Source organism: Oncorhynchus clarkii, chromosome 1, assembly GCF_045791955.1.
Source record: "Oncorhynchus clarkii lewisi isolate Uvic-CL-2024 chromosome 1, UVic_Ocla_1.0, whole genome shotgun sequence".
Lineage (NCBI taxonomy): Eukaryota > Metazoa > Chordata > Actinopteri > Salmoniformes > Salmonidae > Oncorhynchus > Oncorhynchus clarkii.
The window spans coordinates 50,327,384-50,351,347 of NC_092147.1; the positions used below are offsets into that span (position 1 = coordinate 50,327,384).

The window sequence follows — 23,964 nt, forward strand, 5'->3', positions numbered from 1 at the left end:
CCAGTTAGTCAACTTTCTTCCAATCACGATGAGAAGGAAGTCTGACAATTTCAATATCACCACATAGCCAACGCAGAAATCTACAGTCAGATTTCCATAGTTTGTAGATATTACATCCCGTTTAGTGACTTTCTGTTAAAATCATTTAACAATTTGTATCTGTTTCTTATCGCTATTCTATAGAATTTCTGTAACTGATGTTTTTCCAATTCAACCTTGTCTTGGCCTGAATAGCCTGCAGGCAGGATGCAGAGTTGTCCCTCCCTCTATGACTTGCTAATGAGGCAGGGGCAGAAGGTCATTTGGGTCGGTGCAAAGGCCTGTGGCCTGCACTGGTACCTGCTGTGTGGTGTGTCAGTGGGGCTCCCCGACCTTGGCTGCAACAATGGCATTGTCCACACACACACACACAGTACACACACTCAAACAAAAGCATACACACAATATTATTTTCAGTGAAATAAACAAGCATCCATATTAGGATAAAGCCTGATATTTCCCTAACTCTGAGGTGGTTAGGCATGTGGTGTCCCCCATAATGATGTCCCCAGAGTAGCTAGGAAATTTGTTTAGACATGGACAGACCTCCAGCCACCACAGAGGAAGCACAGGGTGACAGTCTCCACAACCTCAGCTTCAGCCTGAGGCAATAGACAACAGGAAGAACTTCTACACCTTTTACACATTCCTTTCCTTAGGACAGGAAGGAGACGGAGAGGTCAACTGTCCTGTGAAGTTGGGTTCAATTTCATTTCAATTCAATTCTACCAAGTCAGGGAGTTTGGAATTTCATTTTACTTCCTGAATTGACTGAATTAAAATGGAATTGACTCCAGACCTGCTGTCCTGCTTGCTCATATCGGGGGGAGTTTCTGTCAGTAGTTCCTTAGTCAAAGGCCACTGAACAGGGGCAATACACAATACTCAACACATCATAAATTCGGTACAATGGTTCCAGCATGTTTGTCAGTGAACTGGTGCCAATGTGACCTTTCAACCCTACACAGATTTCAGAGATGAAATTGTAAGTTTATGATACTTAGAAAAGTTTATTATCCTCTCTCTGTCTAAAATGTCTGACCTCCTACCCCCTGAGTGTAGCTGATAATAGAGCTTCCTTGTGGAAGTGGTTCATTTGTATTGAGAGTATAGAGACTACTTCTGTTATTGTTATGTAAAGCACCCCTGTGGATTGAATCCAGAGTTGCATTATTCTTTCTCTGTGATGCGGTCTTGCTGACGTCATTGTTGACTGGGAACGTAAGGGAGGACTTTCAGCAGGCAGTTCAGTATTGTAGGGGACAGGGAGAAGTGGTCAATGGTCATGTGATGGAAAATGTTTTCTTAGCACACTCAAACTGAGACTGCCTGCATCTTACAAGACTACCCTCCTTAAAGAAGCATAGGTCACATTGTATCACATCAGGAAATACAAGACGTGAGGTTCTAATAAAAGAAGATTAACAACACTGAACACTTCCCACAGTTCCTGCAACAGTTTAATAGGGGAAGGAGAGATAGGAATGTCATGTGAGAGCCATTGTCGTAGTGGGGTTGACCACCATCAGTCTGGTGGTAACCCAAGCTGTGGCATTTGTCGCTGATGTGATGTGATGCGCTCGTCAGTGAAAGAGTTCCTGTGGGGAAGGCTCACTGGTGGTTCTCATTTGATGTGTGTTTGAAGTGTGAGAGGAGGGTCACCAAAGGGCGGAGACACCCTGAGCCTGGCCCTGCCTCTGAGTGGCTGGGTTAGGGGGTGGGAAGAGGGGTTAGGGGGTGGGATACAGGGATTTACGGAGGTGGAAGAGTGTGGGAGTAGTGGGATGATCATCTGGTTGAACAGTCCTCCACACACACCCTCAAACAGTCAGTTTACACACACAGAACACACACCTCTCTGGTTTTACACTCTTTCCCTACTTTGATATGGAATGTGGCTGTGCTGACAGCTCTGGAAGAGGGAGAGAAGGCAGAGGAGGGGGGGGCTAGGCTGCTGTGAGCCTGTTACTGTCCTGGATTTAGTAGAGTTACAGTAGAGGGAAACTGGAGAGAGGAGAGGAGGCTCCTGTCTTGGATTGTGAGTTACAGTAGAGGGAGACTGGAGAGGAGGCTGAGCCAGCAGAAGCTGAAGGAGGAGAGGTTGCTGTCCTGGATCTTTGAGCTACCGTAGAGGGAGATTGAAAGAGGAGAGGCTGAGCCGAGAGCCATGTAGCCTAGAGCCAGTGGAGAATAACGGACAGGATTTAGTAGTGATACGAGCCTGCTCAGGAGAGCTTTCTGCACAGAGGTAAGACCACTAAGGGCTCCGCCAAAGGAACTTTACAGTAGTGGATTAAAAAAAAGCAGATTTTCAATGGCATGTATCCTAGTTGTACCGGTATGGCAGAAAGAAAAACATTGACATTTAAAATGGGACATTTTGACATTTTTAAATGTCTCACACTTCTAGGTTTAAACTGGATTTAAATAGTGATTTTAACTGTTTTATTGGTAAGATGGGTCGCATTTATTTTTTTTGTTTTGTACTCAGTCCCTTCTTTTTTAAGGAAAATAACATTTAATATGAATGCATTCTAAGTGGTGTGCTAGTATGGACATTGGTAATCAGAATTTAGGCTTACTGAGTCTGAGATGTTGGGTCCTGTAATGCTATATGTATTTGATCAGTAGTGTGGTTGATGTTGAGCTAGCTGTGTGACAGCTGCATGTGTGTTGAGAACTGGGTGCAGGCCAGGCAGGCTGTCGCGTGCAGGTGGTCCTTCTCTCAGTCCATGGCAGGCAGGGTTAGAAGTTCTGAGGGTTAGGAGTTCCCTCTCTCACACCCATTTGATCTTGGAAAAACACCCCCCTGCGATGGCGGGAGGCACAGAGGTCAGCCAAACTGTAGCCTGCCGGCAACTCTTTGATATGGGACAGACAGAGCTGTGAGAAACTTGTCAAGTAATTTGGACAGTTCTTTCTGCTCATGTTTTCCGTACATTGGATAGTTGGATAATGTATGTATTGGATGATGTGTTTTTATTTCATTAATGTGAAAGAATTGCGGAGTTGATTCCCAAAGATCCAATCGTTTCAAATCTGAAACACTTGTATCTTTTCCAAATGGTTTATATGTAGGCTAGTGTTTCTTTATTTAAGTGCCAGGTATCGTACAAGGGGCTGGTTTTATCAAGTGCCAACAGGTGACAAGTCGTAATCTGAGTACACGTGCTCATTTGATTTGAAATCATCTGTTCTGCACATCTTGACTAGAGAAACATCTTGTTCGACAGACGGAGGAAGAAAAAAAAGACTTGTCTGAATATGAACTGGAGAACCTGAGACTTTTGAACGGAATATATTGTTTTCTCTGCAAGTAGACCTAGGGTCCATCCTTACTGACACCATATTCCCTGTATGGTGCACTACTTTTATTGGCCCTGGTCCAAAGTAGTGCACTAAATAGGTAATAGAGTGTCATTTGGGACGCACAGTTAGACCCTATCCAGAATGAGTCTGTGGGTGAGCCTGCGCCGAATCAGACATGTACAGTCCAGACCCGCTGACAGAGTCACATGTGATCAGTGTGCTTGTTGGGTTGTGGGCTTGTCCGTCACGCATCTCTTTGAGGAATTATGACAGTAATTCAGACCAGCAGCTGGTTATCTTCCTCTCACAAAGGGTTGTTTATCTAACATAGTAGACTATTTTAGTGTGTATGGTAACACAATAGTTTCCTTATTTGGAGGACACCTTTTCAATCGATGAGTTTAGACAGGGGGATGTCATTGAAGTGAGTGGCTGCCAATCATGACTCGTGGTTTAAATGATCTTGCGGAACTGTCACTGTCAGGTGGTATCGCCTCTATGCTGTCTGTATGGCAGTAGCACAGCCCCTGTCATTTTCCTCATACCATGACAGAACTTTACTCTTCATTGTAATTCATAGCGCATTTAGCATTTCCATAGGAGTCAATAGTCACTGGTTACCCCAGCACGGTCTACCTCTAACCTGCCAATCCCCCCTCCTCCCATGCTACCCAGACCCCTGCAGTCTTGAATGTTTAACAGCCTTTGTAAAGATGCTTGTTAACAGGGCTTGACTTTTTTTTTAGCCTCGGATGCATTTCTGACCGATTTGCCAAAACAGAGACCTTGTAGCCCCCAGCCGGGAGGGACTGGGTGGGGGGTGGGCGAGAGAGGGCAACAGGAACTAACCACAAGTCCCTTGTGGGAGCTATCTTTTCAACTCAGCCCGTAAAGGGTTGAGAGTTTGTCAGAATTCCGTGTGTGTACGATGGCTTGTACAGTCAGTCAGTAGATTGAAACAAAGTTGGCTGACATCTGAGGTGAGAATTAGCATACTTGCCGATGTGGTTCAAGGAATGGCATTGCTAAACACATGAGGTATTGTCTCAGTATCCCGTATTCATGTTTCACCTATCTGGATCTGGCTATACCTCGGACTTGACATTCTGCTGAGGGAGGTTCTGCTCTGAGAGATCAGTGAAGTGAGGCTTCGTCTCTGACATGTGAAAGCAAACATCTCTCTCGTTCCTTCTCTTTCTCTCTAATGAAAGTCATATGTAACCCCCCCCCCCCCCCCCTCATAAAGCAAAGCCCATGCTGCTACAGTCATGTTCTCTCTCTCTACTCTGCTCTACGCTCTGGCTGAACTTTCTCTATAGTTAGCCTCTATCTCCCCAACCCACTACACTCTCGCTCCTCCAACAAGGCCACATATTTTAAAGTTATTGCAGTCTCATTTGCAAGTCATTTGCAAGTCAATAGATGTGAATAGAACAAGAAGTGTCTTATTTCGCACCTCTGACTCTGACAAGTTATCTTGGTTTTGAAAGACTCCAACCCCCATGAATGCAGCAGAGATAACAGAGATCGACAGACAGAGAGAGAGCGAGACACAGAAAGAGAGACTGTAGAGAGAACCAGGCTCTTGATGGAACATGCCTTCCACAGTTGATTCACTATGAAAGGCTCTATTGTTGAAGGCTGAAGCTGCTTCGCAAGGTGTTTTAAGTGGGAGGTGTCTATCGTACCAACCCCATCTGCCTGACTTGACACCTCCTAGCACAACGCAGACATGCATCATGGTACAATGCTGAAGCATCCACTTCTACAGGCGTCATCCATCATGCTCGTGTCTGAGTGGATGCACTGTGTGTCTTGTTGTGTGTGAGCAGCCTTGTGGAGGGCAGGCATGCCAGGTGTTGGCATGAGTGAGATATGGGTTATTGGAAGGAAGGGTGTTCAGGCAGGCAGGCTGTCCTTTAGTGGAGTGCTGTTCTGTGGGTATGAATAGCTGTTTGGTAGCTGCCTGTCTGGCTGTCTGCCTGCCCTGTGTTGGGCAGTTAATCACTCATTCCTCAGGAGGTCCAGGCACTAGGCATGCGGACTGTGCTGCTCTGTGTGTGTGTAGTGTGTGTGTGTGTTCTGCTGCTGCTATCTCACAAAGAGTCGTAACTAAACGAGAAACAGGACGCAGGGCATACAGCTGACACTTAAACAGTTTGGCCTCTTGTCAGAGGAGGGGTGTGTGTGACTGCTTGCCTGCCTGCATATCTGTCTTTGTGTGCGAGAACCACACTCAGGCATTCATGCATATATGCCATTCTGAGAGAGAGACTATATATGACATTTGAAATGTCTCTATTCTTTTGGAACATCTGTGAGTGTAATGTTTACTGTTAATTTTAATTGTTTATTTCACTTATTTATTATCTACTTCACTTGCTTTGGCAATGTTAACATATGAAACACATGTTAAATTTGCCATTAAAGCCCTTGAATTTAATTTAATTTAATTGAGAGAGTGAATTCTGGCCCACTACTGTCATGCCTGACTTCTTCAAAGGCACCAGTCAAGTGTGGCTGGTTTTCTCAGCTGTGTCCCCACAGCCCTCCCCAGCCCTGTGTGCCTGCCCAGCCGTGGGGGGGTGGAAGCAGGGGTACAAGGGGGTGTGCTGACCACTGGCTGGGGAGGGATGTGGAGTCTCACAGTCAGAGCTGTAGAGCTGTGGCCCTTCCTTTGAGAAATGGCCACAACAGCCTATTCATTTACTCCATGCCTATATGTCATACAAGGCCTTTCAGCATGACTTGTACAGCTCAGAGTAGCATTTGTATAGTATGTAGTAGTTGTAGTCACCTCCACCTCTGCAGCAGTAGTAGTATTGGTAGAACTGTACTACTGCTACTACTACTTGAGCGTTGTATGAATGTGTTTTCCTTCCATCCTCACAGAGCAAAAATGTATTGTATGTCAAAGCTGTTTTGTCATTGCTCTCTTGAAATGTAGGCTACACGCAAAGAACTGAGGAGGCCCTGAAACCTTCTGCTGCCTCAGCTCAGTGATTTCAGTGACAAGACAGATTAGTCCCCTTGCTTTTCCACTTCTCAATGTATCTCCCTGGACACACACTGCTCTCCTGTGTGGCCGGTCAGCTGTGTGAGTGTGAGTAGGTTTGTGCATGCGGGTGCAAGCTTTTGTGTGCGTGTTGGGTCAGCGTCGCGGCGAGTCATTCTTTAATCCATCTGCCCTATTTGTGTCTCTCCGTGTCAGGGTCCACTCTTCTGTCATCCCCATCTTTCCATCCATCCCTGACTTCCTCGCCCTGACTTCCTCCCCCGAGTCCCCTCTGTCTCTTCCCTATATCCATTCCAAAGAATAAAGGATGATCAGAGAGACAGACAGACACCCTTCTTCCCTCTCTCGCTGTGGCAGGTTGAAAAACAAAAACAGCCGAGGAGAAGAAGAAGAGAGAGGGAAGGAAAGAAAAAGGAGAGCGAGGGGGAAAAGAGCAGGGGCTTTGGACGTTCCCCATATGGCTCTGGGATCCACAGGGATTTGTGCCTCTTAAGGCCAGGGTACTGTTGTTTATACAGAGCTACAGTGAGGGAACCCTTTTATCTTGAGATCTTACATCCTATTCATTAGCCTCATATAGGGAGATCCAATTTGATTTGTCACATGCTTTGTCAACAACCGGTGTAGGCTACCGGTGAAATGCTTACTTTACGGGCCCTTCCCAACAATGTGGAGAGGGGAAAAAAAGACATAATAGAAAAACAATAACACAAGGAATAAATAAGAAATGAGGAACGATAACTTGTCTATATACACAGGGTACCAGTAGAGTCATTGTGCAGTGGTACGAGGTAATTGGGGTAGATATTTACATATGTGTAGGGATAAAGTGACTAGGGCATCAGGATTGATAATAAACAGTAGCAGCAGCGTGTGTGATGAGTCAAAAGAGAGTTAGTGCAAAAAAGGTCAATGCAGATTGTTAAGTAGTAAACCAATAGCTACCCGGACAAACTATTTAGTAGTCTTATGGGTTGGGGGTTGAAGCTGTTGAGGGTCCTGTTGGTTTCAGACTTGGTGCATCGGTACCGCTTGCCGTGCGGTAGCAGAAGGAAGAGTTTTTAGGGCCTTCCTCTGACACCGCCTGGTATAGAGGTCCTGGATGGCAGTGAGCTTGGCCCCAGTGATGTACTTGTCTTCACGCACTACCCTCTGTAGCGCCTTGCGGTTGGATGCCAAGAAGTTGCCATACCATACCAAGCAGGGATGCAGCCAGTTAAGTTGCTCTTAATGGTGCAGTTGTAAAACGTTTTGAAGATCTGAGGGCCCATGCTAAATATTTTCAGCCTCCTGAGGGGGAAGAGACGACTGTGTTGATGTGGGTGGACCATGATAATTTCTGAATGATGTGGACACCTAGGAACTTGAAGCGCTCAACCTGCTCCACTACAGCCCTGTCGATGTGGATGGGGGCGTGCTCAGCCCTCCGTTTCCAGTAGTCTGCGATCAGCTCCTTTGCCTTCTTTGCCTTGCTGACATTGAGGGAGAGGCTGTTGTCCTGGCACCACACTGCCAGGTCTCTGACCTCCTCCCTGTAGGCTGTCTCATCGCGTCAGTGATCAGGCCTACCACCATAGTGTCATCTGAAAATGTAATGATGGTGTTGGAATCGTGCACACAGTCGTAAGTGAACAAGGAGTACAGGAGTGGACTAAGCACACCCCTGAGGGGCCCCCATGTTAAGGGTCAGTGTGGCGGATGTGTGGTTGCCTACCCTCACCCCCTGGGGGTGGCCAGTTAGAAAGTCCAGGATCCAGTTGCAGAGGGAGGTGTTTAATCCCAGGGTCCTTTACTTAGCGATGAGTTTGGAAGGGAACTATGGCGTTGAACACTGAGCTGTAGTCAATGATCAATGAATGAATTCCCACGTAGGTGTTCCTTTTGTCCAGGTGGGAAAGGGCAGTGTGGAGTGCAATATAGATTGCATCATCTATGGATCTGTTGGGATGGTATTGGAGTGGGTCCACAGTGTCTGGGATGATGTTGTTGATGTGAACCATGACCAGCCTTTCAAAGCATTTCATGGCTACAAATGCGAGTGCTACAGGGCGATAGACATTTAAACAGGTTACCATAGCATTCTTGGGCAAAGGGACTATGGGAGTCGGCTTGAAACATGTAGATATTACAGTCTGGGTCAGGGGAAGGTTGAAAATGTCAGTGAAGACACTTGCCAGCTGGTAAGTGCATGCTCTGAGTACGCGTCCTGGTAATCCATCTGGCCCTGCGGCCTTGTGAATGTTAACCTGTTTGAAGGTCTTACTCACATCAGCTACGGAGAGCGTGATCACAGAGTCGTCCCGAACAGCTTGTGCCCTCATGCATGGTTCAGTGTCGCTAGCCTCAAAGCAAGCATATAAGGAATTTAGCTCGTCTGGTAAACACAGTTTGTAATCCGTGATAGTTTGCAAACCCTGCCGCAAGCATGAGAGCCAGTGTAATAGGATTCAATCTTGGTGCTGTATTGATGGTTGGCCTGTTTGATGGTTCGTCAGAAGGTGTAGCGTGATTTGTTATAAGCTTCCGGATTAGTTTCCTGCTTCTTGAAAGCGGATGCGGATGTTGCCTGTAATCCATGGGTTCTTTTTGGGATATGGACGTACGCACACTGTAGGGATGACATCGTCAATGCACTTATTAATGAAGCTGGTGACTGATGTGCCTTAATGCCATCAGATGAATCCCAGAAACATATTCCAGTCGGTGATAGCGAAACAGTCTTGTAGCTAAGCATCTGCTTCATCTGACCGCTTCAGTCATCTGGTACTGGTACATCCTGTTTGAGTTTTTGCTTGTAAGCAGGAATAAGGAGGATATAGTTATGGTCAGATTTGCCAAATTAAGGGGCAGGGAGAACATTGAATGTCTCTGTGTGTGGAGTAAAGGTGATCTAGTTTTTTTGCCTCTAGTTGCACAGGTGTCATGCTGGTAGAAATGAGGTAAAACGGATTTTAAAGTCACCGGCCACTCGGAGCACTGCCTCTAGGTGAGCATTTTCTTTTTGCTTTTGGCCCTATACAGCTCGTTGAGTGCGGTCTTAGCATCGGTTTGTGGTGGTAAAAATGTTGGTAAACAACTTATCATGAGGTATTTTAACTCAGGCGAGCAGAACCTTGAGACTCCAGAAGCTCTTTTCGGTCATAGGACACGATGGCGGAAACATTACGTACAAAAAAGTTGAGATCAGCATGAAAAAAATACACAAAATAGAACAATTGGTCAGGAGCCCGTAAAACTGCCACTATTCCCTCCAGCTCCATTCTTCAGCTGTAGAGAATATCCCCTATATAGTGCACTACTTTTAAACATAGAGCTTTGGTCAAAAGTACTACACTATATACTCTAGGGTGCCATTTGGGATGTAACCATTGCTTTAGCAAAAGAGATCAAAGAGACATAGCATCATGATGAGCTACACTGAGTGTACAAAACATCAAGAACAACTTCCTAATATTGAGTTGCATCCCCTCCCCATTTTTTCCCTCAGAACATCCTTAATTTGTCGGGGTATGGACTCTACAAGGTGTCGAAAGCGTTCCACAGGGATGCTGGCCCACGTCGACTCCAATGCTTCCCACAGTTGTGTCAAGTTGGCGGGATGTCCTTTGGGTGGTGGATCATTGATACACACAGGAAACTGTTGACCGTGAAATACCCAGCAGCGTTGTAACCGGTGCGCCTGGCACCTACTACCATTACCCATTCAAAGGCACTTACAGTACATTCCAAAAGTATTCAGGTCCCTTGACTTTTCCCACATTTTGTTACGTTATTATTCTAAAATGAATTTAAAAAAAAAAAGTCTGTCATCAATCTTCACACAATAACCCATCATGACAATGCGAAAACAAGTTTAGAAATGTTTGCTAATAAAAAAAAAGAAATACCTTATTTACATAAATATTCAGACCCTTTGCAATGAAACTCGAAATTGAGCCGTTTCCATTGATCATCCTTCAGATGTTTCTACAACTTGATTGCAGCTCACCTGTGGTAAATTCAATTGATTGGACATGATTTGGAAAGGCACACACCTGTCTGTATAGGGTCCCACAGATGACAGTGCATGTCAGAGCAAAAACCAAGCCATGAGGTTGAAGGAATTGTCCGTAGAGCTCCGAGACAGGATTGTGTCGAGGCACAGATCGGGGGTAGGGTACCAAAACATTCTGCAGCATTGAAGGTCCCCAAGAACACAGTGGCCTCCATCATGCTTAAATGGAAGAAGATTAGAACCACCAAGACTCTTCCTAGAGCTGGCCGCCCGGCCAAACTAAGCATCAGGGGAGAAGGGCCTTGGTCAGGGAGGTGACCAAGTACCCGATGGTCACTTTGACATTGCTCCAGAGTTCCTCTGTGGAGATGGGAGAATCTTCCAGAAGGAGAGCCATCTCTGCAGCACTCCACAAATCAGGCCTTTATGATAGAGTGGCCAGACGGGAGCCACTCCTCAGTAAAAGACATGACAGCCCGCTTGGAGTTTTCCAAAAGGCACTTAAAGGACTCTCAGACCATGAGAAACAAGATGCTCTGGTCTGATGAAACTAAGATTGAACTCTTTGGCCTGAATGACAAGCGCCACGTCCGGAGGAAACCTGGCACCATCCCTACGGTGAAGCATGGTGGTGGCAGCATCATGCTGTGGGGATGTTTTTCAGTGGCAGGGACTGGGAGACTAGTCAGGATCGAGGGAAAGATGAATGGAGGAAAGCACAGAGAGATCCTTGATGAAAACCTGCTTCAGAGTTTTCTGGACTTCAGACTGGGGCAAAGCTTCTCCTTCCAACAGCGACCCTAAGCACATAGCCAAGACAACGCAGGAGTGGCTTCAGGACAAGTCTCTCAATGTCCTTGAGTGGCCCAGCCAGAGCCCGGACTTTAACCCGATCCAACATCTCTGGAAAGACCTGAAAATAGCTGTGCAGCGACACTCCCCATCCAACCTGACAGAGCTTGACAGGATCTGCAGAGAAGAATGGGAGAAACTCCCCACATACAGGTGTGCCAAGCTTGTAGCATCATACCTAAGAAGACTCGATGCTGTAATCACTGCCAAAGGTGCTTTAACAAAGTACTGAGGAAAAGGTGTAAATACTTATGTAAATGTGATATTTCAGTAGATTTTTTTTATTACATAGGGCAAAAAAATCCTAAACTGTTTTTGCTTTGTCATTATGGGGTATTGTGTGTAGTTTGATGAGGGAAAAAAAACAATTGTATACATTTTACAATAAGGCTGTAACATAACAAAATGTGGAAAAAGTCCGAATGCACTGTGCAGTCGTGGCCAAAAGTTTTGAGAATGACACAATTATTAATTTTCACAAAGTCTGCTGCCTTAGTTTGTATGATGGCAGTTTGCATATACTCCAGAATGTTATGAAGAGTGATCAGATGAATTGCAATTAATTAAAAAGTCCCTCTTCGCCATGCAAATGAACTGAATCCCCCAAAATAATTTGCACTGCATTTCGGCCCTGCCACAAAAGGACCAGCTGTCAGTGATTCTCTTTTTAACACAGGTGTGAGTGTTGACGAGGACAAGGCTGGAGATCACTCTGTCATGCTGATTGAGTTCGAATAACAGACTGGAAGCTTCAAAAGGAGGGTGGTGCTTGGAATCATTGTTCTTCCTCTGTCAACCATGGTTACCTGCAAGGAAACACGTGCCATCATCATTGCTTTGCACAAAAAGGTCTTCACAGGCAAGGATATTGCTGCCAGTAAGATTGCACCTAAATCAACCATTTATCGGATCATCAAGAACTTCAAGGGGGGGGGGGGGGGGGGTTCAATTGTTGTGAAGAAGGCTCCAAGAAAGTCCAGCAAGCGCCAGGACCATCTCCTAAAGTTGATTCAGCTATGGGATCGGGGCACCACCAGAGCTTGCTCAGGAATGGCAGCAGGCAGGAGTGAGTGCATCTTCACACACAGTGAGGCGAAGACTTTTGGAGGATGGCCTGGTGTCAAGAAGAGCAGCAAAGAAGCCACTTCTCTCCAGGAAAAACATCAGGGACAGACTGATATTCTACAATAGGTACAGGGATTGGACTGCTGAGGACTGGGTTAAAGTCATTTTCACTGATGAATCCCCTTTCCGATTGTTTGGGGCACCCGGAAAAAAGCTTGTCCGGAGAAGACAAGGTGAGCGCTACCATCAGTCCTGTGTCATGCCAACAGTAAAGCATCCTGAGACCATTCATGTGTGGGGTTGCTTCTCAGCCAAGGGAGTGGGCTCACTCACAATTTTGCCTAAGAACACAGCCATGAATAAAGAACACATCTTCCGAGAGCAACTTTGGTGATGAACAATGCCTTTTCCAGCATGATGGAGCACCTTGCCATAAGGCAAAAGTGATAACTAAGTGGCTCGGGGAACAAAACATCGATATTTTGAGTTCATGGCCAGGAATCTCCCCAGACCTTAATCCCATTGAGAATTTGTGGTCAGTCCTCGAGGCGGGTGGACAAACAAAATTGACAGCATGCCAGGGCGGATTGCAGAGGTCTTGAAAAAGAAGGGTCAACACTGCAAATATTGACTCTTTGCATCAACTTCATGTAATTGTCAATAAAAGCCTTTGACACTTATGAAATGCTTGTAATTATACTTCAGTATTCCATAGTAAGATCTGACAAAAATATCTAAAGACACTGAAGCAGCAAACTTTGTGGAAATGTATATTTGTGTCATTCTCAAATCTTTTGGCCACGACTGTATATCTGTGGTCTTGCCTGTTCACCCTCTGAGTGGCACACATACACAATCCATGTCTCAATTGTCTCAAGGCTTTAAAATCCTTCTTAAACATATCTCCTCCCCTTCATCTACACTGATTGAAGTGGATTTAACAAGTGCCATCAATAAGGGATCATAGCTTTCACATGGATTCACCCGGTCAGACTATGCCACGGAAAGAGCAGGTGTTCTTAATGTTTTGTACACTCAGTGTGTAACTCATCGGTCTCTGAAGCATGTGCTGTACAGATAAGGTGATACGGTGAAATTTTAAAGTGTGAGTCTGCTCGGCCTGGTTTTGCTCTCACGTCTGTGCTGAAAGGAAAAGTAATTACAGTATGAAGGTGGAATGTGCAGTCCGTTGTTGAAGTCGATGTAGAATTCAGGTACTGTAATACAAGCAGTCTGTAAAGGTCTCACAACAAGTCAAGGCATCACCTCGTAAAATGAACTTGCCAAACTGGGGGAGTTTTATAATGGTTTTCGACCCAAGCCACATGACGGGGACCCATCATGATGAAACACTGCCACAATGGCAAAAAAAATAGTACCATTGTGATTTACGAATCGTAAAGGCAAATCGTCACCAGAAGAACTTAAGTGTTACCCAGATCCCCTCTCAGTGCCTTTCGGGGAAAACATCCCACATGAAAGTGGTGGTATAGTGACTCAGTGACTGCTGAGACTGAGATTCCTGGAACGATAAGGGGAGGGGGGTTCAGCGTGTTTTATAGCAACTATCGTGGATGGGTTACCAGTCCATATCAGCACAGCTTGGTTCGGCTCGACTCAGTAGTGCGAAAAGCTTAATACTTTCGCCCTGAAGTAACACATCCCTCTCTTTCTCCCGCTCTCCTTCTTTCTCTCTGCAGTAGACGGCGTGGTGTGTGATGAACCCGGAGAGTGCGTGTGGTTACCAGGTCGGGGTGCGGGGCCCACGGTCTGTGATGGAACAGAAGGTCAAAAGTCGACTGAACTATGGCTTCCAGAGGAGCTCCACGTCAGACGACGACTCCGGATGTGCCCTGGAGGAGTATGCCTGGGTGCCGCCCGGCCTCAGACCCGAACAGGTGAGACGCGCCAAAATCTACACAGCACCCCCCAGTTCTAATGCATGCCCCTTAAATTCAACACTATATGCCACTAATATGCCACATATGGAATACAACCGCTGTTGCCCTGTTCCACAAAATGACAAAGCAGTGTGTGATGATTACTTGTGGGAATTGAACCCACCGACCTTGCCCTTTCTAGTGTCATGCTGTTACCAACTTTTTATTTGAATTTGACCTTTATTTAAACTAGGCAAGTCAGTTAAGAACAAATTCTTATTTTCAATGACGGCCTACCAGGGAACAGTAGGTTAACTGCCTTGATCGGGGCAGAACGACAGATTTTTACCATGTCAGCTCGGGGATTCGATCTTGCAACCTTTCGGTTACTAGTCCAACGCTCTAACCACTAGGCTACCCGCGCAAAAGCCCAGAAGCAGATTTGCTTTTTTAGATAGGAGCTGAAAAATACCACAGTAGCTTTCTCTGTCATTATTCTCCTTGTCATAACTCCATTAGGTAAATTACCAGGCCTCCTCAGGTTTTTGTGGTGGTGGGCAGTGCAGCGGGAGGGCTTGTCAACCTGAAACAGGACAAAGCTGCCTGTCTTTAACTGTTTAACTGTCACCGTGGCACTTTGTCCCTTGGGGCGACTGGGCTGGTTACTACTTTGCCCCTCTGGGCCGTTGACCACCACTGAAGGCTACTTTACGGGGAAGGGTCATTACAGACACCAGATAAAAAGGTGGGATGTTCTTGTCTCCTGTTTAGAGGGGGCTTCCTGCTGATCTATTGCCCCCTATATCCACCTCCCCAGGCCAAGGGTTACAGAACAGTACACTGACAGACGCCCTTCCTCCAGGGCTGTGTGTTTCTCCACTGTAGTGATCACCCCTTAATGTGCACTACAGGGCCGTTCCACAGAATAGCTGCTGTAAAGGCATTACAGTTAACCCATGCATTTACACACAAAGGGGAGGCTTTAGAGGCAGGGTTCTCCCTGTTGCTTCGGTCCCTTCTCTCCCCTTTATCTTTCTCTCCCCCGATCACCCTTCATTGCTTCCATGTGTGCATTTTAAAAGGGAGGGGGATAGAGTGAGGGGAGTAAGGGAAGGGAGGGAGAGAGTGAGACCGATGAGAGAAGGAAGGGAAGGAGGCCTCCCCGGTACGTGGGAGAGTGCCACATAGCACAAGTGGACTCTGTTTGTGACAGGCCTGTAAAAGGCAGCCGTGGCGATGCCCGCTCCGAGCCGAGCCTGGTGTTGCCAGCAACCAGCAGGACGGGGTGAGCAATGGGGTCCTGATCCACGACTAAAGGCCTTCTCTGATCTGCCAAGATTTCTACTAATCACTAGCAGACTTTTCCATGCCCGAGTGTGTAAATAAAAATATACACATCCTGTCTCTAAGTGGCTTTGGGGTGGTGCTTGACAAGTCTGTCTGTCTCACAAGAAAGGAGCCCGCGATGTGCTAACTTTTAGGGTAGGGACACACAAACGCACGCACATACACGCACGCAGGCCATTATCCAGGGGCAGTCTGGGTAGGTATATTATTATTCCTAGTGTACTGAATAACATCTAATCTGGGACAGTGAAATAGGTTAAGAGAAATCTGTGAAGGTGCTCTTCTTTCAACAGGGAGTTGGAAAAAGGTCAGGGCTGTTTTCATGTACTTAACCAAGAACGTTTGACTTCCGTGTTACTTCACAGTATAGGCAACCCTCCAGGCTAATTTGTTTGTGTGGTAGGTGGAAGCATGGCGCTCCCAACGCCAAGGTTCAATTCTCGCAAGGGTCAAATACACATACTAAAAGAAAGATGAATTTGTTACTGTCTCTAAACATCTCTATTTTGCTGTCTATGGTCCAGGTCCAGCTGTACTTCTCCTGTCTGCCAGAGGACAAGGTCCCTTATGTTAACAGTCCCGGAGAGAAGTTCAGAATCAAACAACTCCTGTATCAACTGCCTCCGCATGACAATGAGGTAAGACTCCAAAGAGTTTGTGTGTGTATGTGCATGCATGGGTGTGTGTAGTTCATAAACTGTGTGTGTGTCTCTAGTGTGTGAGTGTTTATGCATGTGTCATAAAATGCATCCCAGTGAGCCCTCTCATTAAAGGCATCGTAACAGGGCAGGTCTCACAGAAGGATAGCACCCATTTCCCCCCAAATCCATCCCTCCCATCCCCTTTTTTTGGACTCAATGTTGTTTGAAGGGCTGTGTCCGACCCTCGTCTTTCACTGCCTTTCAGTGAACCTCTGTTTAACACCACCTTACTACCTACCAGGGTTGGTGTCAATTCCATTTAAATTCAGACTAGAAATAAACTTCCAAGTCCAATTCTCCAGGCAAAAACAACATTTTATTTGACTTCCAGTTGACGGAGTTGAAATGGAATTCACTCCATCCCTGTCACCTATAGCTCCACGCCATTCTGGTCATGTGTGGGAGGACAAGACATTCACGTTGCCGGCGTCACAGAGTTTAGTCCCTTGGTCCCACACTGGGTCACAGACTGAAATGGCGTGGGCACAATACGTCTTTTGACTTAATGATGTGCTGGGAGCCCCCGCTAGCAGGATTCCTGTCCTAGATGTGGTCTTTATGGGGACAGAACTGTGGGACGGCGAGGCATTATTGGGACAGAACTGTGGGACGCTGCTGAAAGAGAAAGTCTTTCTTTATGCCTCCGCCACTAACAGTGGCACCACTGCCCGAGCTGCCTACCCTGTGTCTCTTTGTTGCTCGCCCTCTCGTGATTTCACTCTAAACACAACCCATGTTTGTGTAAACTGTTAATGTCTGCCTTCCCTTGTCTCCCTCCTAAACCGCTAACATCAAAAAGGGGGTGTTAAAATAGTTCTCAGTCAGAGCTAAGCCAGGCTTAGGTTTAGGGTGGAGGATTGGAGTGGAGATGACGGAGGTGGGAGGGCAAGAGATGGCTTTGTTGAACATGCCCTGGTATGCAGCTCAACTTTCTCTCTGTCTGATGATGATTGAAGGACTGACCTGTGTGCGTTTTACTAAAACACTAAAATACCTATTTCCTCCCAGTTTGACGTCGACTCCACTCCCTCATGTTGGTTGTCACTCTTTGCTCCGTTTGTGGTTGTACAATAAAAAGTCCACTTTCTGTGTTTGACTGTTTCTTCTATCCCTCTCCCTCCCTCACTTTCCCTCCCTCCCCCCAGATGCGGTACTGCCAGTCTCTCAGTGAGGAGGAGAAGAAGGAGCTCCACATGTTCAGTGTCCAGAGGAAGAAGGAGGCACTGGGGAGGGGCTCCCTCAAACTGTTGCCCCGGGCCCTGCTACACAGTGTCTGTGAACATGTACGTCCCCGCTCTGCCTCTCTCACCTTACCTCAGTCCCTAACAGGACACACTGATCCACATTACTCAAGTGACTTATGTATACTATTGAGAAACCGATTACAGAGAGATGTAGCCTTTTTGTTTATCCCATTGTGAATAGAAGGCTAGACATCCCTAAACATATGCTGGATTTTCAGCCATGCAGTCGATAATCTAAAAAGCCTCTCAGTGGCTTGGAGAGTCATTAGAAGGTTGGCGGACTGTACTGCACTCTGCTGTGCTCGCACCACATTCAGTGTTTTATTTTGTGAATTTACAAATGGGTCCTGAGCAGCCTGTGGTTGACCACCATTTTTATTTAACTAGGCAAGTCAGTGAAGAACAAATTCCTATTTACAATGACTGCCTACCCCGGCTGACGCTGGGCCAATTGTGCGCCGTCCTATGGGACTCCCAATCAGGGCCGGATGTGATACAGCCGGGATTCGAACCAAGGACTGTAGTGATGCCTCTTGCACTGAGATGCAGTGCCTTAGACCGCTGCGCCACTCGGGAGCCCTCTTGTCAAAACACAGCTCTCTGGTGGCTCTCCTGCCAGTCAACATCACTCACTCCACTCCAAGATAAAGGCTGTTTTCTCATCAACGCTGTTGCTTGTTCACTGCCCGCTTAGCTTTTGCCGTGTGTGAGTACTGTGTGTGTGAGAGCGAGAGCGAGAGAGAAAGAGAGAGAGAGAGAGAGTGCATGTTAAAAGCAAGGCCTGTGTGTCCCCACATGGCATACAGAGACAAACAAACAAGAGCCTGACAACCTGACCGCAGTGGGACCATAGTGGACCACAGTTAGCCTCACGGTCATAATTCCCATAACAACACCAGATGCCATGTTCTGTACTGACGCGGTCTCAACACAGATGGAAGGGAATTGGCCACGTCTCTCAACCCCCCCCCCCCCCCCCCCCCCCCCCCCCCCCCCCCCCCCCCCCCCCCCCCCCCCCCCCCCCCCCCCCCCCCCCCCCCCCCCCCCCCCCCCCCCCCCCCCCCCCCCCCCCCCCCCCCCCCCCCTTCTCCTCAGTAGGGCATGGAAGCTACTCTGACAATACTGTATAGTTTAACAAGCTACACTAAAGCTACCCTTCGGAAAAATATATTTTACTTAGCTAAAGTTACTTTGAAAACGGTAATAGTGAAGATATCAAAACTAGGAAATAACACATATGGAATCATGTAGTAACAAAAAAAGTGTAAAACCAATCTAATATTTGAGATTCTTCAAAAGTAGCCACCCTTTGCCTTGATGGCAGCTTTGCACACTCTTGGCATTCTCTCAACCAGCTTCACCTGGAATGCTTTTCCAACAGTCTTGAAGGAGTTCCCACATATGCTGAGCACTTGTTGGCTGCGTTTCCTTCAATCTGCAGTCCAACTCACCCCAAATCATCTCAATTGGGTTGAGGTAGGGTGATTGTGGAGACTAGGTCATCTGATGCAGCACTCCAGCACTCTCCTTCTTGGTCAAATAGTCCTTACACATCCTGGAGGTGTGTTGGGTCATTGTCCTGTTGAAAAACAAATGATAGTCCCACTAAGCACAAACCAGATGGCATGGTGTATCGCTGCAGAATGCTGTGGTAGCCATGCTGGTTAAGTGTGCCTTGAATTCTAAATAAATCACAGACAGTGTCACCAGCAAAGCACCATCACACTGCCTTCTCCATGCTTCATGGTGGGAACCACACATGCGGAGATCATCAGTTCACCTACTCTGTGTCTCACAAAGACACAGTGGTTGGAACCAAAAATCTCAAATTTGGACTCATCAAATCAAAGGACAGATTTCCACCGGTCTAATTTCCTTTGCTTGTGTTTCTTGGCCCAAACAAGTCTCTTTTTATTATTGTTGTCCTTTAACAGTGGTTTCTTTGCAGCAATTCAACCATGATACACACAGTCTCCTCTGAAGAGTTGATGTTGAGATGTCTGTTACATGAACTCAGTGAAGCATTTATTTGGACTGCAATTTGAGGCTGGTAACTAATGAACTTAACCTCTGCAGCAGAGTTAACTCTGGGTCTTCCTTTCCTGTGGCGGTCCTCATGAGAGCCAGTTTCATCGTAGGGCTTGATGGTTTTTGCAATTGTACTTGAAGAAACTTTCAAAGTTCTTGACATTTTCCAGAATGTCTTAAAGTAATGGACTGTTGTTTCTCTTTGCTTATTTAAACTGCTCTTGTCATTCAATGGACTTGGTCTTTTACCAAATAGGGCCATCTTCTGAATACCACACCTACCTTGTCATAACACAACTGATTGGCTCAAACGCATTAAGGAAAGAAATTCCACAAATGTACTTTTTAAAAGGCACACCTGTTAATTTAAATGCATTCCAGGTGACTACCTCATAAAGCTGGTTCAGAGAATGCCAAGAGTGTGGAAAGCTGCCATCAAGACAAAGGGTGGCTACTTTGAAGAATCTCAAATATAAACTATATTTTGATTTGTTTAACACCTTTTTGGTTACTACATGAGTCCATATGTGTTGATGTCTTCACTATTATTCTACAAATAGTCAAAATTAAGAAAAACCCTTGAATGAGTAGGTGTGTCCAAACTATTGACTGGTACTGTATACCGATTAATTCTAAACTAAAATGAATGTATAAATATTTTATGAGCTTAGTAAAATACTACAGTATACAACCTCTAGTTTGAGAGTGAAACTCTGTTCCTGTCCGTGTTGTTGTTTTCATTACAGTGTGGGGAGAGCGTCAATGGTGGAGAGATGGCGGTGTTTGCCTCCAGAGCGGGTCCTGGGCTGGTCTGGCACCCAGCATGCTTTGCGTGCTCCATGTGTAGCGAACTGCTGGTGGACCTCATCTACTTCTACCAGGACGGAAAGATCCACTGTGGCCGACACCACGCTGAACTGCTCAAACCACGTTGCTCAGCCTGCGACGAGGTGAGACGTTTGTGTGTGGGGTGTGAAGAGCCATTGTGGCGGCACACCAAGCATTGTTCATAAAAACCATGCTGGGTCGGAATTGAACCCACACCAACACTGACATATGTTCTCTGAAGGCAACGGCAATAACCGCTAGACCAAACCAAGCCGCGTGACGCACTTCTCAAGCTACTTGTTTGTGTGTCTGTCTTCAGGTTATCTTCTCTGATGAGTGCACAGAGGCGGAGGGGCGTCATTGGCACATGAAGCACTTCTCCTGTTTCGAGTGTGAGACGGTGCTGGGGGGACAGCGCTATATCATGAAGGACGGGCGACCATATTGCTGCGGCTGCTTCGGCTCGCTCTTCGCCGAGTACTGCGAGGCCTGCAGAGAACACATCGGTAAGCCCTGACCACTGCAGACAGACCACTGCTTCTGCCATTGTAAAATAAATGCCAGAAACTACAATAAACTGAAATTGTGTTAGTTATCCAATGCAAAATATCCAAGTAAGGTAACATGTCATTATTCTCAGCCAGTAAAAACATGTTATATGACATATGCCTAGGAGGAACTTGACAATGATCCAGGGAATCGCACCACAAAAGTGTTTTAAAAAATACACACATTTTTCTCTCGCTAGGGGTGGACAATCCCCAGATGACGTATGACGGTCTCCACTGGCATGCCACCGAGGGTTGTTTCTGCTGTGCCCAGTGTAAGAGCTCTCTACTGGGCTGTCCCTTCCTGCCCAAGCAGGGCCGCATTTACTGCTCCAAGGCCTGCAGTCTGGGAGAGGATGTCCACACCTCGGACTCCGCTGACTCCGCCTTCCAGTCTGCTCGCTCCCGCGAATCCCGCCGCAGCGTCCGCATGGGCAAGAGCAGCCGCTCGGCTGACCAGTGCCGCCAGTCACTCCTTTTCTCGCCCTCCGTCAACTACAAGTTCCCTGGGTTCACCGGTGATTCCGGCAACACAGACACCCTCACCAACAAGCTGGCCCACCTGGGTTTAACCAACGAGGAGCAATTTTGGAAGGGGAGGGAGGGCACTGAGGCCCCCGAGGACCGGGAGGAAGAGGAGTGGGCCGAGCACGAGGACTACATGACACAGCTGCTGCTCAAGTTTGGGGAGCAAGGTGTCTTCCAGCAGGGTGAGACAGTCGACTCCAGACCCCCAACAGATCTGTGGATGACCGAGGCAGAGGTCAAGATGAAACAGTGTGAGCCTCAGGGCTCAAGGGCTGGGAGAGGTGGAGGAGGGTCAGGCAGCCAAAGCCTGGCCAGTAAGAAGTACCAGGCAGATATGTACTGGGCTCAGTCCCAGGATGGGTTAGGAGATTCAGCCTACGGTAGCCACCCAGGCCCTGCTAGCAGCAGAAAGCTCAAGGAGCTGGAGATGGAGCACAGGGCTGGTAGCATCGGGGATAAAGGCTTCCAGAGGGAGGAAGAACAGTGGTATGATGACTCTCTGGAGTGTATCACAGATGGGCTGAAACAGACAGATCAGAGCGCCAGGGACTCGATGGACTCACTGGCACTGTCCAACATCACCGGTAAGACATGTTACATCTCTATTGGAATAGCCTTTTAGTCCAGGACTAGGCTTAACCAGGTTTTGATCTGTGTAGCATACTACCTTTCAATGTTCTGTGATGGCAGATTGCTATTTGAAACAGCATTGTGGTGAATAGACACCTTGTACAAACATATTTTCTCATTCTCTCTCCTTTTCTTCTTCTTCTTCCAGCGGCATCAGTAAACGGAGACAGTAAAGAGCGCCCTCTGGTCTACTCCTTACAAAACTTCCAGGAGCTTGAGGCAGAGAACTGTGAGAACACAAGCAACATGGGAACTCTCAATTCCTCCACGTTACACTGCAGTGCCAATTCCCTGAAGAGCCTTACATCCGAGCTGGAGCAGGTGGAGGAGAATGTACCAGAGGAAGAAGCGGCTCCTCTTCCCTCTCCCCCAAAGCCACCTCACGTCCCGGAGTTGAGGAGGACTCGCTCCCAGTCCCGACCCCAACAGGTCAAGTTCTCCCCAGACGTCATTGACAACAGTCACTATGGTGACCTGCCAGTGCGCCAGCCCCCCATGAGCGAGCGGACGCGGCGGCGTGCCTACCACTTTGAAGAGCAGGACCCGGAGCTTCTTGGTTCAAGCTCCGACCGCCATCACAACCGCCACCATCACCACAGGAGGCGCCGCAGCCGCAAGTCCCGCTCCGACAACGCTCTCCACCTGGTGCCCAAGGAGAGGGCCAACCGCATGTACTTCAGAGAGGACCATAGAAGCCATAGGAGCCACGGCCACAAGGGTCCCCAGCAGCAGACCTTCCTGCCCAACCAGCAGAGGTATGGCCAGGGCCAACCTGGTCACCCCCATCCCCACCACACCACCTCAGATTACGGGCTCCAGCAGGGCCCAGCCATGGAGAGGTTCCTGGGGATGTGTGGGGACAGGGGCGAGGATGACTGGTGCTCCACCTGCTCGTCTTCCTCCTCAGAGTCTGAGTCTGAGGAGGAAGGCTTTTTCCTGGGGCAGCCCATCCCCCAGCCACACAGACACTACTATGATAACCTGCCCAGCCCTAGCCACGTAGCAGGCCTGCCCTCCCCGCCTTACGGGGGAGTCCCGCGGACTAAGTCCAAAAAAAAGAAGGGGCACAAGGGGAAAAACTGTATAATTTCATAATACTTTTTTGTGGAGTACCCTTTTAAATTATACTCTTTCTGCATTGCAACCCCCCTCTAGATCTCTCATTGCCACTGTTCGGAATATGGAAATGGCCTGCCTGCTTGCAACAAATGCCCAAATTATTTTGCCAACTGGTTGTATTACATGTCTTCTCGAGATGGATGACAAAAAACAGACATGTTTGTCAGTGGAATGGCATTGAAAGACTAAACAGATTGCATATTATTTTTTTTAACCTTTATTTAAGTAGGCAAGTCAGTTAAGAACAAATTCTCATTTACAATGCTGGCCAAACCCTAACAACGCTGGGCCAATTGTGCACCGCACTATGGGACTCCCAATCACGTCCGGTTGTGATACAGCCTGGAATCAAACCAAGGTCTGTAGTGACGCCTTTAGCACTGAGATGCAGTGCCTTGGACCGCGGCACCACTCGGGAGCCCCAGTTATTAAAGGATCTACTATTTTGCTAACCAGGGTTTTAAAAATGAAAGTATGATAGTTTCTGCCAGCAAAGGTATTATAGAATACAGTATGATGACATCAGCTATTTCCATGTATGTGCTTCTTTTGTATTTAGGCTTACCAGTATGCATTTGCAGCCCTGACAAGTGGGGATAGCATATGTACTATAAAGGGCCTGGTTGGGTTGACTATTTTATTTATGGGTCATATTATATTGTAAACAGATCAGTCATCTGTATAAATGTAAAAACTGGAATATAAAAGGCTAAGATAATAATTGTAATAAAAAAAACATAACATGTCAGGTTTTTTGTTTATTTTAAAAGGAGAGCAATGTCCCCCAAAAGTTTGTACAGAACGAGTATGTGTATGAAGAATGAATATAGTGTAGA

General features: G+C 47.0%; 2 protein-coding genes across 3 annotated transcripts in view; one reads left to right on the plus strand and one right to left on the minus strand.

Moving 5' to 3' along the window:
- The window catches only part of LOC139408455 (prickle-like protein 1), a 50,703-nt gene extending 26,827 nt beyond the window's left edge, over positions 1-23,876 (plus strand). Inside the window, exons 1-8 of one of the 2 annotated variants that reach the window (XM_071152377.1) lie at positions 1,850-2,287; positions 13,976-14,173; positions 16,027-16,140; positions 17,349-17,486; positions 20,222-20,425; positions 20,623-20,809; positions 21,052-21,963; positions 22,158-23,876. In XM_071152377.1, the coding sequence (XP_071008478.1) occupies positions 13,994-14,173; positions 16,027-16,140; positions 17,349-17,486; positions 20,222-20,425; positions 20,623-20,809; positions 21,052-21,963; positions 22,158-23,104 (2,682 nt within the window). In that variant the 5' untranslated portion in view covers positions 1,850-2,287; positions 13,976-13,993 and the 3' untranslated portion in view covers positions 23,105-23,876. Of the gene's footprint in view, positions 1-1,849; positions 2,288-13,975; positions 14,174-16,026; positions 16,141-17,348; positions 17,487-20,221; positions 20,426-20,622; positions 20,810-21,051; positions 21,964-22,157 lie in introns of those variants that run through there. The other variant, XM_071152386.1, reaches the window with a different exon arrangement.
- Positions 23,339-23,964, minus strand: part of LOC139408468 (periphilin-1-like) — a 33,835-nt gene continuing 33,209 nt past the window's right edge. Inside the window, exon 11 of the mRNA XM_071152398.1 lies at positions 23,339-23,964. This exon is cut by the window's right edge and continues 1,326 nt beyond it. The gene's annotated coding sequence lies outside the window, so the exon portion shown is untranslated.